This window comes from Acanthaster planci, unplaced genomic scaffold, assembly GCF_054643075.1.
Source record: "Acanthaster planci isolate LZ-2023a unplaced genomic scaffold, COTS_SCS Contig3, whole genome shotgun sequence".
NCBI lineage: Eukaryota > Metazoa > Echinodermata > Asteroidea > Valvatida > Acanthasteridae > Acanthaster > Acanthaster planci.
Genome location: NW_028257627.1, coordinates 91,347 through 105,002, shown reverse-complemented (window position 1 = coordinate 105,002; position 13,656 = coordinate 91,347). Strand labels below are relative to the sequence as shown.

At 39.6% G+C, this 13,656-nt stretch overlaps 1 protein-coding gene across 2 annotated transcripts in view; it reads left to right on the top strand.

The window, feature by feature from the left end:
* LOC110981044 (G protein-signaling modulator 2-like) overlaps nt 1-13,656 on the top strand; it is an 81,564-nt gene that overhangs the window by 25,373 nt on the left and 42,535 nt on the right. For both annotated transcript variants that reach the window (XM_022238211.2, XM_087131605.1), the window contains 3 exons: nt 3,045-3,187; nt 4,537-4,660; nt 12,712-12,827. In XM_022238211.2, coding sequence (XP_022093903.1) covers nt 3,045-3,187; nt 4,537-4,660; nt 12,712-12,827 — 383 coding nt within the window. The remainder of the gene's footprint in view (nt 1-3,044; nt 3,188-4,536; nt 4,661-12,711; nt 12,828-13,656) is intronic.

Here is a 13,656-nt window from a genome sequence, read left to right as displayed (position 1 = left end):
ATTGCAGTCATCTGTCATCCTCATTCCTGTCCTAAGTGGATGCACAATCATTTGTGTATTAATAGCCGTGACATTTTCTTGCCTTTTACACACTACCTGAAATTTTGAAGTGGTTAGAAAAGACGGACCATCTACACATCACTTGTCCTCTGCAAGAACACACAAACTCATGTGCACATGTATGCCGGTGTGGACGCAGTGTGTATGCAACGATAAAAGATGTGATAAGATTGTTTTCTACCGGTACTTTATGCACTTATCATCCATTGTTGAATCATCCATTGTGTGAGTCCCTCTATTAACCCTAACAGTACCAGGCGTTGTTTGGCTTAGAGTACTCAGTACTACAAAATACTACGTAACACTCTGAGCCTAAAGGACCTAGCGCTACAAATTACTAATTCTGGCTAGGTTTATTCCATTGTTACTCGTACATAGAACAATGAAACTATGCATTCATAGTGCACAGCACAGTATGGTACATTGTCTTCTTGATTGTATTTTATGGCTTCAGAGAATAATAATGCCGTGTCCTCTTACAAGCGACAAGGCTGAGTACTACGTTTTACTACTAAGTTGTAGTACTTTGTAGCATTCGGGACTGTTAGGGTTAAATAAAGACTGAGATACGTACATGTACATGTACATGTAGTACTGGGAGAAAAACTGTACATGAAATTCAGCACATGCTCATGTTCCTGTACAAGTAGAAGAAAATAATTCAAGATTGACAGTGTCCACATGAAAAATTGCAAAGAAGCTTTGAACCATATTTAATACATGTACATGTACTTCACATGAGTCTTTGATGAGATGAAGTCCTACTCATTGTATTAACAATGAAAAACCACCAACTGGTACTTAATGTATCCAAAGTATGTTCATTCATTAGTATTTTACTTGAAGTTTTTAACTTCTGTTTTTGTAATTTCATGCCATATGAAACCATTTCTAAGGTACATGTGTACAAAGTGTGACACTCAAGTATTGATAATGATGATAATAATAAGGGACATATGCAGTTACGAGCATACATGTACATGTATGCCGAATGCTTAGGGTGGATTACAATCGAGAATAAAACCGAAGTATCAAATTTAAAGCACTTCAGGTCAGAGATCGAAGAGAGAGAACCAGTCTTACAAGACTGTTTCATTCCAGGGATGAGGTCCTGCCTGAGGTAATGATCGATCACCCTAGGAATTCAGATTGTGGAGAACAATATGCAAAGAGGCATTGGAAGATCTCAAGGCTGATTCTGGATTTTGCCTAAGTTACATTGTTGAAACCTGACAGATTTACATGCTTGTAGGTTGGGACCATCCATGATTGAAACATGTACATATACATACATGTATGAGCGAAAAGATTTTTACAGACACCAGTTGTTGACAGATGAACAGAAGATTCATTGATGCAGATGCTGTGAAGATTAACCTCTTTTTGTGACCTTGACCTAAACATTGTAAATTATGATTTACATATGTTGAATGAACCCTTTCAAAATTTTCATCGCATCATTGTCATTGGATGATAATCATGCCATGCATTTTTATGCATGCACCAGTGGGTGAAGTCAACCAGTCAAACATCAGTTACTATTTTTTCCAGAATACTTTTAGAATTTTCCAGACTGTTGGCACAGTGTACCTACATGTACTATTACTCATCAAGTCTCAGGTGAATGCAGATGACTGAGTTTTTCTGTGGGGCTTGTGTGTTGTAAGAATGAAATAGCATCACGACAACAGAGCCACCCTAAAGGATAGACTCTGAATTTGTTGACAGTCAGAAATATTGCTGGTACATGTACATGTCTTCAAAAGACATATTTTCAGTGTAAATCTACATATACCGGTATATGTTGTGTCACAGTCAAATACATGTACGTGTACGCCACTTCGATCACACGCATATGTGTACTTTATGTTTAAGCGGTTAGTACAAGAACTATACTTCATTTCAGTTTCTAACAGGGTTTCTGCAGGCATGACCACAGGGTTAGTATACACATTGCACACAGGGGCGGATCTAGGATTTTCCAAAATGGGGGAGGGGTGTTTTTACTTATTATTTTTCAGGGGTTTTTGTAACTTGCCAATAAAAATTTTAGGGTTGCAGCCGGAAAATTAGGGAGGTTGGGTAACCAGAGGGAAAACTGTTGTTTTTTTTACTACTTTGTCCTATTTTTGGGGCTGGGTCCCTCAATCTTTAGTTCCTCTCCCTCCCTCTTTTTCTTCTATTTTATATATTTGTTTGGTGAAAAAAAAGGGGAAGGGACATGCTTACCTATGCCCCACCCCCCTGGATCTGCCCCTGTCACATGTGTAATTTGCAAAATCTAAAATTTCAGTACATTTGCAATGTACATTGTGCATGTACATACATGAACATGTGTACATATCATGTGCCCCTGTACAAAATATTGATTATTGCCTGGTGTTTTCTTATGATTTCAGCTGTTTCTTTCCTACCGGCACATGTACATATTTAACCCTTGCCTCCATGCCCTTGAAGAAACTTACTGTGATTCCCTGTAAGCATTTCTTTGTCTTCTGGTGGTTCCCACATAGATTTCCCAGTATCTATCGTGGCAGAACATTTATTCCTTGTGTGACACACTGAATGAGCTGTGTGTATTAACTGAGGGAAATGACATCATTCAATGTCATAAGACATTTAACCAACGGTGCACTTGCATTAGAGTTTTACAAAGCAGAGCTGTTTCTACTGGATTAATCAAGATTCCTGTACAACTGCATTACTCCAACATGGAAACCTTCCAGAACCAGTGCGGGTCTGTTAAGATGCTGCAGCCACAGTTGGGTTGATATTTCCAGTTAAAGAATTCCCCCCCCCCCAAGGGAAGTTTCAACAAAACAGAGTTGTTATTTAACAATGTGATTGGAACACAGACCATGGTGTTGCTGTATATGTACATGTTCATTGTAGGTGATGAATGGTACAATCATGCCTAGTGTACTGTTCTTAACATGTCTATGTTTAGTGTAACGGGATAATTTGTATTGTTTTGAGCATTTCAGGTTGGTGAAGGAAGGGCACTGTACAACCTGGGTAATGTCTACCATGCTAAGGGGAAGCATGCCGGTCGAGCAGGCCACCAGGATCCTGGAGATTTCCCGGAGGAGGTCATTGCGTGCCTCAAGAAAGCAGTGGAGTATTACGAGTAAGTGACTGCATTTGAGCAACTGTCAGCCTCCAGTTACATAAAAACGGAATTTTAATATTACGTCAGTCTACATACATGTACATTATAGTATGAAGCAATTATTTGAATGTGCATTGGGTCACACATCAATAGCAAATTGCAGTTCAGGTCTCACTCGCATTTTGGCAAATGGCAGGCTGTTTTTTGTACATCTTCAGTTTGAAATCCGTTGCATTCTCTGCTTATTGATTCTAGGCTTTTGCTCTTCTCTACCCTCCATGTAACTTTTTCCTTTGGTATTTTTAGTGACTCACACAAAAGTTAATTCTGCCCTACAGCAGGACATGTTTGTCAGACTTTACTATTAGATTCCTTTGAGTGTTTGACAATTTGCTCTTATAACATAAAGACATTCAATGTGTTTGTATACACATTTTAACTGTCACCTTCTGGTAGGTCCTGTTGAGTTCATCCGGCAATGCATTGATACCCTGAGGACAATGCGTGTACATGTACGTACACAGTGCCTGAATTACCATTTAGATTTGAAGACTGTCATATCCCACCTGCTCTATACAGCATGGTTAAAATAAACCCCAAACATACAGGTACATGTGGGGCATGGAAGGGTCAAAGCAGATGCCCACACCCACTCTCTGAGTAATGAAGCTCAGAATATAAATGCCTCGAGGTATGACTCAAAAACATTTGCCTGATGGACTCAAATACGGTACACTGCTCCACCTCCCCCAAAATGTCCTCATGACTGAGTATAGACGCTTACTCAGACACCAGCTATATGGACACCAGCTATACCAGCTATAGTGCTTTGAAGGTGTTAGACATTTAACAAGTGAGATCGATGTAAGTCAACAACAGAATGTTGATTGATCTTGGTATCCCATGCTGTAACAAGGAGAAGTTTGCAAAATGTGGTTGTGTGATCGCCCATGTTAGCCTTTTTCCACAAAACAGGGCCAGCTCCATGAGTTTGAACCCTCCAACAATGGTATTGCTGGTTGAATTATTCATAGCGGTACAAAACCTTGACTGCCATGGATCTTTCCAGTGGCCTGTTACATGTATATTTTCACACCATACCGGTACATACATGTTCCATATTTTCAATGTAATATCTTCTGCCTGTATGAGAAAACAGTTACCATTATCACCTTTGGCCATGCAGTGTGCATGTACATGTACTTTGTAAGTGTACTGTCCCTGGAATAGACTTTGGCAGACAGCAACTTAACATTTCAAAGCACTCAGCATTTTCTTCGATAGAAGATATATATGCAAACCTTACATGTAAGTCTTAAGTATTAAAGGGATTATCAACACACTTCAGTCATTTCATCAACTTTTAGGTTGAATCTGGCCATTGTCAAGTCACTCGGAGACAAGGCGGCCCAGGGTAGGGCATGCGGTAACCTAGGCAACACGCATTATCTCCTTGGTAACTTTGAGACGGCAATTGGATTCCACAAAGAGGCAAGTTATTTTAGTTAAAATAATTTCTTTCTGTCTGTCTTGGTCAGCCGGTCTTGTTTTAAGTTCCTCCGTTATACATTGTTTATGTCGTCAGCACAGATTTGTTTTGAATATACCCGAACTGCCCCTAGTTATGTTTTCATAGCTAAAACAATTGATTTTAACTAGTTTGTTAATTTTTCAAATGAATATCATTGCCAAAAAAAAAAGTAAAACCACGTTATGTCTGACCATAAACAGATCGATCAAATAGCACATCTTAACCTGAGAAAAGTACATATGTTCTGTTTACTCTGAAGTTATAAATGTATCTCTTGAAAATATGAATGTGCTTCACAATCTTAGCGACACACTGCTTCTTAAATCACTATTCCACTTTGAACACATTACATCTCACCTACCATAACTTTTTACCCCCTTTTTGATCCTGTGAATTTGAGTTCAGGTACATGTATGATGAGTCAAAACCTGTCCACTTCTTTACAGTACATGTACATATGTCAACTTTTCCATCTTCTCTGAGGTTGATCTCATCAATGTTCACCTTTTACAAGAGTAGGAGACCTTCTAGAACCTCTGCCAGCAAGTTATTGCACTTTTTTTAAGTCGGCATTCACAAACGGTCGTACATGTACAATGTACATGTAGCTTGGTCAGCCATATTAGCTCATGTACATGTACTGTAGTTCTTCTGTCATCTACATCTGTTGTTGCTTTGTCTCGTAGTCAATGAATACTTTGTTATGAAGTGCAGGATTCACTTTGGAAGACTTCACATTTTGGGAGACTTAAACAGTTTCCCCTTGGAGTTGGTTTCCACTCAGGATTCCCAAGTTCCCCAAGTCATGGAAAATCCCTGTGATCTTGAGAAAAAAAAATTATCCTTGAACATGTTGAAAGTCCTGAAAAATTGGCAAAAAATAGGGCTTCCTTGGTTCCTGTTACTGGAGGGAAAAGTCATAGAAAAGCCATGGAAATCAAGATAAGATCATACAAGGTGTCTTTTTTTACAGGATAAATTTACAGGCTATAATGGTAAATTTACAGGTACTTGTAATATCCTTCTCAGTCTGTTAGTGGCTATGGCAATCCTCCATTTCATAATAACTAAACAGTTTGCTCTGTCAAATAGCATTAAATGTCGTGGAAGTTGTCATCTTGTCCTGAAAAGTCCCCCAAAAGTCATTGGATTTGGTTTTCAGAATACTGTGGGAACCCTGCGCAGAGTGCGGTCATTGTCTTAGTTGTGTACATGTACATTACATCATGGGCAAATTTTGGAATGAGTACATGTGTGTGGTCATGTGACAGGCTGACAGCCATACTATACATGAACATGTGTTAGGTTAGGTCTGTACAGTTTAAGCATGGTATCAAGGATGTAATGCATGATTTACTACAGGTGCATGTACATGTAGGTAGGTCAAGGAGGCTGTCCTTCAGATGACCAGGGAGTCTGGCCGTGGGATAATGTTTTTTCCAAGGAACTTTGGGAAGAACTGCACCTGCAGACTGATGCAGTACTAAATGAAACCTTCTGGACAAGGGCAAATCATCTAATCTGTTACCTCAGAAAAAGTCCTACTAACACTGAAATACTCTGTGAGGTAAAACTAGCAGGGTATGGAAAGGAGAAAAAAAGTACCAGAAAAGTCTGTGAGGGTTTGTAATACAATTGCATATTGAACTGCATTTTAAATGCATTTGGTGTGTGTACGGTATTAACCACTTGCTGCCGGGGAACCCCGTCTCGAGCACCATGGCTTTATACGCAGAGCTGGGGTGCCCGATATGGGACAAAAGAACCATACTTGGAGGAACAAAAGACCTGCTGCTGGGAATTGCCATCATTTTTCGGCTTGCATTTTTCGAAGGTAATCAGTCACTGTTTTTAAACAGTGTACCACTGTTTTGGGCATAGTGCGCCCGCTAGATGCTAATCCAGCCATGTTTGAAAAGACGCCACTTGCATTCACTGAGGACAAAGGAAATTACACAACACCTCACAATTTTGGGCTCCCTTTACAGGGCAGCAGGCCTGGCTGAAATATTCAGGAGTCAATGAAGGTTACCTGTCAGCTTAGAGTAGTCACCAAACAGTCATTCGTGCGGGTATAAAACGTTCATTAAATTAAATTATGAATTTTTGAAGAATTTTGAAAATCTTGAGAATATCTTGTATGTGTGCACTGCATTTTTAAAAGCACCCGGCAGCATGTGGTTAATCAACCGTTTTCTTTACTTCAAAAGAGTTAACCAAAGATTGTGTACACGTATTGGTGTACATTTGCGTAGGTTTTTTGCAGTAAACATGTACACATATGCAAGGCCAGAACTAAAATTCGGCAAATGCGGACATACATGTATGTGTGTGTTTCACAGGCTACATTCACACAAGTTCATATGATAATGCTAGTAAATTAATTTCTGCTGGTCATTTGCATTAGTTTCTGGGGATTGTAGCCTGAATTGTTAAGCCAGCCTGCTTGCTTATCCTCGAGCATCCAATTACAGGGACATGTTTGCCTTGAACTACAATTCGTCAGTACCCTCATAAATTTCAGTTCTTTATGGACATTGAAGAGAATGTGGCTCTTTCATGTTGTGGAGTGCTCCATGAGTCATTCTCCTGGCTCCTGAAGTGGTTTGCCTACCCTGGGGAAAAATGCAAATGAGAACAAAAGGCTGATTTCAGGATGTTTTGCCTAGTTTGTCGCATATTTCCTGTGATTGAGAGATGGCAATCAGATTGATTCTTTATGCCCTCCATTGTCCATATTGTCATGCGTTAGAAGAATTAAGCTTTTTGCCTATCCAAACATTTCTTGTCCAGGCATGATCAATAAAAGGATCAAATATGTACATTTACCGGTACACGTACTTGAACCTGGGATGGTTTCCAAATTTCGTTAACTGGCGCAGCACCTAATCCTGGAGGCCCACCTTGCTTCTTCAGGTACATGTACCTAACACAAACAGCATAGTGGGAAAGACTGATTGCTTCCATTGGTTTGCATGATTTATGCTCAACTTGCCCCCCCCCAACACACACAAAGCAGGTAAACTCGTTTAGAAATTTCCTTTGCTGTCCCAAATCAGAACATTTGATAAATGAAAGTGGAGGGTGAAATTTGAATTTCTATTCTGTTTGCACAGTTGTCCCTTTCGTTTCAGCTTGTTTGAAATGATCCATTATTTTAGTTGCCCCTAGAATATTTCTTTGTCTTCTACTTGTCCTCCCCCCCACTGTAGAGTCTGACACTGCCACTGTTTGTGCATGTTTATACTTGATGTAAAACTGAATGTGAACACAAATTTTAACATCTCAGCAAGACTTTACACTGTGGATTTGCAATAGTTTTCAGCCCTGAATGTTGCAGGAATGTTCAATTGGGGGCCTCGTGTTTTCCAATACAATTGTTGCCAGTGTTACAATGTACCAGTATACTTCTGCATCAAATATAATATTGCAAAATGTGCAGTGTAAATGCAAACGAATGAGGTTAGGATTGCAGTTGATGATGTCACATACTCGGGCCCAGGAGTTACATGTACTGTACGTGTACATCGCCAAAAACGGGGAGAAAGAAGTAACTCGACAGGTTTCAAGGGCGCGTACCACTTTTGGATATTTATCCCAGATGCGGAGAAATAAAATGATCAGTCTGAAAGAAACCTTAGCCCTATACGGTTTCATTTCAGAAAAAACATTTCCATAATGTTAAGGTAATGTAGATACGTGTACATGTATTTGCGTTGCACAGTTGCAGACATTAATGTGCCCATTAGAATTCAGGCCCAAATTTGTTGTGATGGGTACCGGTACCTCATATTCACGTTGATGTTCATTTTGGTGCTGAAGAGGAGCAGACCTCATCCTCGCTTTCCTGTCCCTCTTTTTTAACCTACGTTGAACATGTACAATGTTCATGGGTACATGTAAGCCAGGCCTGGTTGAAGATGTTACCGGTAGTAGTCTACTTAGGTAATTGCGTTCAAGTAAGATGTGCATTTCCATTTACACTGTAAACCCCATACGTGTACCATTATTGATAGTGATGTCGACAGCACATACACTGCATGTACATTTGTACATGTTGTACATGTATACATGTTTGTATGTATACCAGCTCAGTCATGCACTGCACCTCTCAGGTTGCTTGGGTTTGCCGAGTCTGCCCACAGTAGGCAATGGTGTTTGCTCCTCAACAACATGTTTGCTGAGGAAATGGATGAGCCTTAATAGCACACTGCATTATTTGTATCTGGGCCAGTCCTCACTGAGCTAAGTAATGGCCTATTTACTCATTGATAATTGATTGGAATTGAAGTTGTACAATCCTTGGTATGGTGGGCAGACAAGATGAGCTGCCATTGTTTTGTGTGTACATGCGCCATTGTTTTGTGTGTACATGTAGATTAGTGGACTTGCCACATCCATCTTTTCAAGATGGGCTACTCACTACATTGAAAGAATTGAAAGGAATATGTACTTTGCAGTCAAATGCAGAGGAGGTCTGTTGTGAAAATGATTATGTGAAAGTCAAAAAGACTTTGTGAGGGAGAAGCAGTGTTGTAGAATTAATGGCATGTATGGCATACGCTAGTTCCCTTTATGCCATTAGCAAAAAGGTCGCTTAGCCATGTGGTAGTACGGCTAGAAATTCAAATAGCTAAAGACACTTGATCAGACAGTAAAGAGTGGATATTATGAGAGCCGGAAAGGAAAAAGAAAAGGACATTAAAAAATGCTACAACAGAATGCCATTAAAGGGAGAAGCATTGAAGAGTTTGGGTGTTTTTATCAGTTACCAGATTTTCTCTTTAAATATTGATGACAGCTGATGAAAGTTGACCTTTAACCCGTGAGTGAGTTTGTACACAGCTCAAGAGGCAACCATGCCGTTTACATTTACAGACTGATTTTTCTTGCCTGTGGGCCCACCTTACCAGATAATAGTCAATAGCACAATGCTTCTACAATGTACGTGTACCTGTACAGGAGAAACATGTATGTGCACAACAGCCTCATGACTGGTATCGGAAGAATTCCTTCTTTAGCAATGAACCAAGGCATTTAACTAAACAGCCCTCTGTGAGGATTTACATGTATATCTTTTCTTTTCAGTTTAAAAAGTTCAGTGTTATTACATGGACTGGCACCAGGTATGTTTTTGCTCGGGCTATTCTGAATAGTATTTTTTCAAGTCTGGGTAATGAAATCAAGGGTCCTCGAAACTTCACAGTGACTGCTCCTAGAGGCCTGAGGAAACCTAGTAAAAGAAGACAAGAAATTTTCAATGTGAGAAAAACTGTCTGAGAAAAGACAACACACGAAAACCTGGGAATGATATTCCAAGACAACACACAGAATCTGGCAAAACTGAAAATCCCATCCACTACTTGTACTGAAAGCTCACATGTAACTCACCTGAATGTCAGCATGGATCACCGAGTTGGAAGGAGAGGCACATGTACATGTCATGCATGTACATGTAGGTATCACTACTGACATTGTGACGCCTATGCATACATACTTACATGTACACGTGCAGTTGGGTGGTTTTACAAAAGTACATGTACTGTACATGTAGGCCCAAACAATCTCCATCTCTGATAATCACCTGTGTACATGTTGCCATCTTGTTTCGTCTTTGTTTTTGTTACACCTGTCAGCGTATAGAAACTGTGTGCATTGTACATGTAGGTAGCATCCACTGGTCCCCATAATACATATGTGGATGTACATGTACAGCATGACAATTTGCTACAGGTAGCTTGTGCTAATCCGCTCCAAAGCAAGCTACGAGCACAGTTGGAAATGCTGATTTGTACTGACTTTCTGATAAATCACCTCCTGCCTTTAGGTTGACAGGTTGAAAGCCCAAGTTCCCTGACTACTGGTAACAATGAGAAATTGAAGCCTTAAAATAAATTGCTCAATGTACATATGTGCATGTGTACTGAAGCCTTTTTCATGTAAATGAAACGTTGCAGGCTTGTTTTCCACATACATGTATGTCCAGCTTCATTTGTTGTTTGCCTGTAAGGCCACCTCAGGTCTTCTAATTAGGTCTCCCAACTTGTTTTGGGGAGACTTTTACTGACAAAAATTTATGTTCTTTCATCAACAACTTGCTGCTGTGTTTTCTACTCGTAATATCAAAAAAACTCCTACATGCAGTCCATCTGTCACCACACAATGTGATTGACAAATTATGCAGGTTGTCAATCCTCATTTTGGAACAGACTCCCCTGCAGACATTATGAACTACCTGTATCATGTTTTTGTTTGTTTGTTATGGTTTATGTCATTTACTCCTTAGTTGAATTTCTATGGGTCATTCCATGAAGTTCGGGCACAGTTTGTGACGGCGTCCCTTGTTACATCGGTAACATTTATTGCCCACTATTTTCACATTAGAACAGATTAAGTCATTATTATTCACCAAAGATGAAGCACACCACTACAAAAACCCGGCAAGATTTAGAACAGTGTTAATTTAGAATCCACATGCAGGGAAAAAAGATGTTTATTTTCACTGATGTAACAAGGGACGCCGTCACAAACTGTGCCCGAACTTCATGGAATGACCCATGTATATGTCAGTTCTTGTTTTAGTGTATAAAACTTTGACTATTTATCTTTTAAATACGAATAACTTCAACAATGTGTGATAACAATATTTGCTGTTCCATAGGACTGTTTTTGTTTACCTTGTGCATTTCCTAGCATGCAATTCTTGTTGGAAGTTTTTTTTCCCTTCATTTCAGCCATTTTTATGAAATTATATTGGTATGAAAAAAAAAAATTTAATTGACCAGATTTAGTCACATTTGTTTCATTACTTCAAATTTGATGAAACCGTCAATCAAAATTACAGGAAAGAATGAAAATCGAGAGCTTCACAGCTGTCCTTGTGGTTTTTCTTTCGTGCTGGACATTTATCCAATAAAGATGCATTGCCATGGAAACGATGACATACATGTAGGCTCATCAATACGAGCAGCTATCAAGTTACCGACCAGGATATTCTTTGTTCTCTGGTTATGCCCACAGTCGATACACATACCTATACACGGTATAATTCGTACAGTGCTGATTACATGTTCGTCTGCTGTGGGGACCAGTTCATGTGGCTTAACAAACTCAAAGCATTTTGCAGGAATTGTTTGCTCTGCTCTTGTTGATTGAAGCGTTAAGTATACTGTACTTTACACTCAAGGGCAAGACATTCTGACGCACACTTACATCCCGGTTTACACTGAAAACAGGATTTAAAATGTCTAAAAAGTCCAGTTCTTTTTAAATGGACTTTTAGGAATTTCCATTCAGGTTGAAGAAATGCTCGTGGTTGTGAAGGGCACTTTCCAAAAATGAAAGAAAATACACAGTGCACATAACGGGTATACGAATTCCTGAAGTACAGGTGTGTGGAACAGAACCCAGTAACAATTACTTTGAATATTGGGATCTCTCATATACCGGTATGTATGTGTGCAAAGTTAGAGTTCAAGAGGCAGATTTTCGTAACAGTAGCCAAAGATGCAGTAAAATGTGATCTTTTGTGTGATATGAGTCAAAAGTCAGCGGAGCCACTTTTGAGTTAAAGGCACGGAAAAATTTTCATCAGGATGCAAAAATGAGTGATATAGTGTACATTAAAACAAAAAGCCGATTGTGCTCTTTCTAATGCAAAGTGAGGAAAGTGGCCTCATGACTCATTTTCACAGAGAGGGTCACAAATGCACATTTTTTAATGCAGTGTGCTAAATATATTTGTTTTCTAGCCAGTTACATGGGATAACAGTCAAAGTTTGTATGTAAATATTCACCATCTGGCAACAGTTAGGACAGTGGGGATTGACAGATTGGAACCCTGGGTAAAACAGCTTATTGATTATCTAGCTAAGCTTTCCAGTAAGCAAAAGATACGATAAAATGAAGGAGGTCCACTCAAGTCCGGTGTAGGAATCTTGAGATTAGTGACGTATGTGAGAATCCCATTCATATCCCTGTGAAATAATGGATTTTATCAATTTTGTCACAGAGGCTGTCCATAGCAAAAGAGTTCGGAGACAAGGCAGCGGAGAGGAGGGCCTACAGTAACCTAGGCAACGCCTGTGTGTTTATGGGAGATTTTGAGACAGCGGCTGATTACTACAAGTGAGTGGCCATGCAGTTTTGCACTAAGCCTCGGACAGACACAGAGGCTCATAATACTTCCTGTTTGGGGTGTACAGGTGTATGATGGGTCTGAATCGTGACTATGACTGGATCTAAATTACTTGGCTTTAAAGGTTATGGCTGGTTCACATCCAGTAATAATTTATGACTGGTTTTTGCACGGCACACAAATTTGCTTGCTATCTCCCCAAAATTGCTCCTGGCTCTCAGAGTAAAGCTGTAAGTTGGTGCCCGGGCATCTTTTCATTTTCTTGCACATCCTGATCAGCCTTTTCGGCTGACTGTTAATAGTGCAAGTCATTGTGATTTGTGTATGGGATTCTGAAGACAGGATCACATTTGTTTGTTGCCAGCTTTGAGAGTAATGTGAAGGTTTTAGTTTGAAAATGCCACTTGAAATTATTATTTTTTAAATATTTTCGGGCCATTAAATAGCTGCATACAGTACAGGTTCCGTAAGGGCATGAACATACAGCTACAAAATTGGCTTTTTCATGAGATTTATGAAGATACATGTAGTTAAACACGTCCTTTAAACGCATTAGGTCTTGTGTAGACTGTTATTGTAGCTGTCACCCAATACGGGCATTTCAAAATACATGAAGTGTGCCTCTAAGAGTTGGCAATGCGTTGGCCAATCGCAATGCCCGAAATTTGTCGACCCAATGCGCATTTGGAAAGGGTCGACGTTGTGATTAGTCAGCGTGTTGCAAACTCTTGGACATGTTGGAGGCGCACTATTGTGAATCGCCTGTATCGAAACATTTCTAGAAGTCGCACATTGTTATTTTTGTGAAATAGAGACCTA